The sequence below is a fragment of the Mizuhopecten yessoensis genome, unplaced genomic scaffold (assembly GCF_002113885.1).
Source record: "Mizuhopecten yessoensis strain PY_sf001 unplaced genomic scaffold, ASM211388v2 scaffold716181, whole genome shotgun sequence".
Classification (NCBI taxonomy): Eukaryota; Metazoa; Mollusca; class Bivalvia; order Pectinida; family Pectinidae; genus Mizuhopecten; species Mizuhopecten yessoensis.
The window spans coordinates 11,871-14,760 of NW_018479988.1; the positions used below are offsets into that span (position 1 = coordinate 11,871).

Genomic DNA, 2,890 nt, shown 5'->3' on the forward strand with positions numbered 1-2,890 from the left:
CCCCCCCTGGCAGAATAGGCGGCTTTCTTCCGTGTCTTCTACTCTACTCTTCTACGAAGGGGACACATAGAAGAGACCATTTTGATATGCTGCACCCATTGCAACACTTGGGATCTTTTTCGTTTCCTATCTTTCCTGTATTATTTCTTTTCTATCTACTTTAATTTTCAGGCGGTGTCTCCCTACTTCAGGAGGCATTCGTCCTTATATGAACCTGGCTGTTGCGAGGACGTTAAACCCAAACAATTATAAAAGTTGCATGCACCATTCAAAATGGCGACTGCAAAAGAAAATGGGGCAAATATGTGATTATGTATATGTATTAAACGTGTCGCAACGACCGTTGTGGCTAACCGACTGGTCAATCAACAAGGTGAAAAGAGCTGTAAAAGAAAAGACAGAAAATAGAAAACCGAGACAGAAGAAAAATAATGAGAGCCAAACCAAATGCAAATGCTGGGTCACTATATCCTACATCTGAGGCGTTTGCCCGGGTGATGAGTAAGCACCATTTTGGCACCCCGATGAGACGGTACACCCCCAAAGACAGGACTTACATCTTAGACAAAACAGGAGTTGTATATCAAATTTCATGCAAAAATCGTCATCAGTCGTAAATAGCTGAAACTGGGAGGAAATTTGGTACACGTCTGAAGGAACATTGACAGATCACGCTAACACCCAAAATCACATCGTTGATTGGGACAATGCCACGATAGTTGAAAGGGAACAGCACACAAAAACGAGACAAATCAAAGAAGCAATCAAAATTAGGAAAACTCAGAACATGAATAGAGACGAGGGGGGGGGGCACCAGCTGATTCATATACATGACCCGATACTGACATAATGGGTGAAGGGGGATAGATCTACACCATATTTGTAACCTATCTGATGCAGTGTGTATACGCTCCCTATCGATAGGCGAAAAGTGTCGTGTCGAGTGACATGAAAAATATACAAATTCATCACATCGTTGTACAGGTAAAAAATAGAAATCGCTCACTCAGTCATAGTTTTGACAAAGGGGCCCATCGGTTTTGAAACGTTGCGACACGTTTGATACATACATTATTTGTGTAAAAGGTAAAACTTTGATATTACGCAAGCCACGTCTCGTTTTAATATTCTAGCGCGAAACCAGACGTATAACACGTAAGCATCACTTGGACACGAAACATGTACAAAGGCATCATAGTATATATAAAATAATACTTAATATATATATTATGACACCTGTTTATATGTGGCATATCCCTGTGGTAAGCATGCAGTCCTAAAGCTCTAGCCCGTCCATTCGCGCACGTTACAAAATCCTGCGCTCGACGGGTTATTGGGTGAATCATGTGTCTGAAATACAAGATGCAACGAAAATCATAAATATTAGTCAGAAGTTACTACTACAGTTTTTAGGTACAAAAAAGTGTTTTGGTTAAAAATAATAACAGGAATTGTTGGCCTGTTTTTACAAGTCGTTATAACATATACATTTCTTTGCCAACGGTAACGTTTTATCAGGTTGATTTGTTTCCCTGCAACGTCACGACGAGAGTATTAAAATAGGAAATGACTTGTGTACTTCTTAATGAGTACTCGCCAAAACGTGAGTCAACAAGACACGTGCCTTTGTAGAATCAAACGTTACGTACAGAAGATGAAACCATTCTCCTGCTGCATGAATGCAAGTTTCTTGTAATTCGCTGAAATCATGCAATACAGTCAAAAGTAATGTCTAGACATTTAAAAGGGCGTTCGGCCTCAAATATCTCCAAAGTTCCTTAAACTCAGTGAAAGAGTATGAAGTTTGGATAACTTATCACCCGAACAAGCAATTTTAGGCTAAGCGCAGAATCCAACTTTGAGTTTAATAATTTCATGAATACGATCCCTGCAGAGTACAATAATTCTCATTGTTGATTATAATCTTATTTTGTTGCCTAGGTACTTCTACGTCACATCTATGACGTCACTGGAGAAGTATATGAAGACATCCCAACGAAATATCGCACGTCACATGTCAGTCTAGCGATTTACCTAAAGCTGTGCACCCGCTTGCCAGGCAGACGAATGCATTCCGTTACATAGGAGCATCACTTGTGTCATGCTGAGCCGGAACATGACGCTCGTGTTCGTGCCATCAGATCTACAACTTCATGACATAGATAAATCGGCTTCAAATCAAAATGGACAAAAACTGTCTTTCACCTTGCATAATTATCTCTACTGAACCAAATCTAACAATACAATGGAAATTCTGCATTTATAGCGCTCCTATCTAGTTAAGTGTAAATTCTAAGAAAAGAACGAAAACCGTAATTAAAATTTGTCTTCTTCTTTAAATTGCTTAGTTTTGCTTTGCAGAACTAGAACACAAATGACGTCACAAATTAATATATCCTGATGTCTTTTACATGCCGCCCTTCTGCTTCGGGAATGGTGATTGATTAATTGGTTTTACGTCCGCTTCAGAGGCGTATTGTTTACTTATACATCATTGAATGACCTTGACCCAGCGATCCAACACTCCAAATCTGGTTTAATTTACTTCAGACATTTTGGACTAAAGGTATTATAATGTAGGAAGACGACGACGACGGACAATGGATTAAGCGCAACGGCACTTCAGGATGTATTAGCTAAAAAGATCAACAAATATATTTAAAAAGACATACAGTTTATTATATAAAAATGCATAAAATATCTACAATAAATTACCAGTCTGGACAACTTACACTGGACACAAGCTAAAATATATATCTATGGTACAATTATACAGAGGATACTGTAACGTCACAGTAAAACTAGTAATAAAACACACAATCAGGTTTAGTAAAACATTCTTAATATTAATCTTCACTTAATGTAGGTCAAACAAACAAGTTTCGCCAAC

General features: G+C 38.5%; 1 protein-coding gene across 1 annotated transcript in view; it reads left to right on the forward strand.

The window, feature by feature from the left end:
• LOC110441985 overlaps window positions 1-2,334 on the forward strand; it is a 2,967-nt gene extending 633 nt beyond the window's left edge. Inside the window, exon 2 of the mRNA XM_021485319.1 lies at window positions 1,942-2,334. Within this exon, the coding sequence (XP_021340994.1) occupies window positions 1,942-2,085 (144 nt within the window). The 3' untranslated portion in view covers window positions 2,086-2,334. The remainder of the gene's footprint in view (window positions 1-1,941) is intronic.
• The last annotated feature ends 556 nt before the right edge of the window (window positions 2,335-2,890 follow it).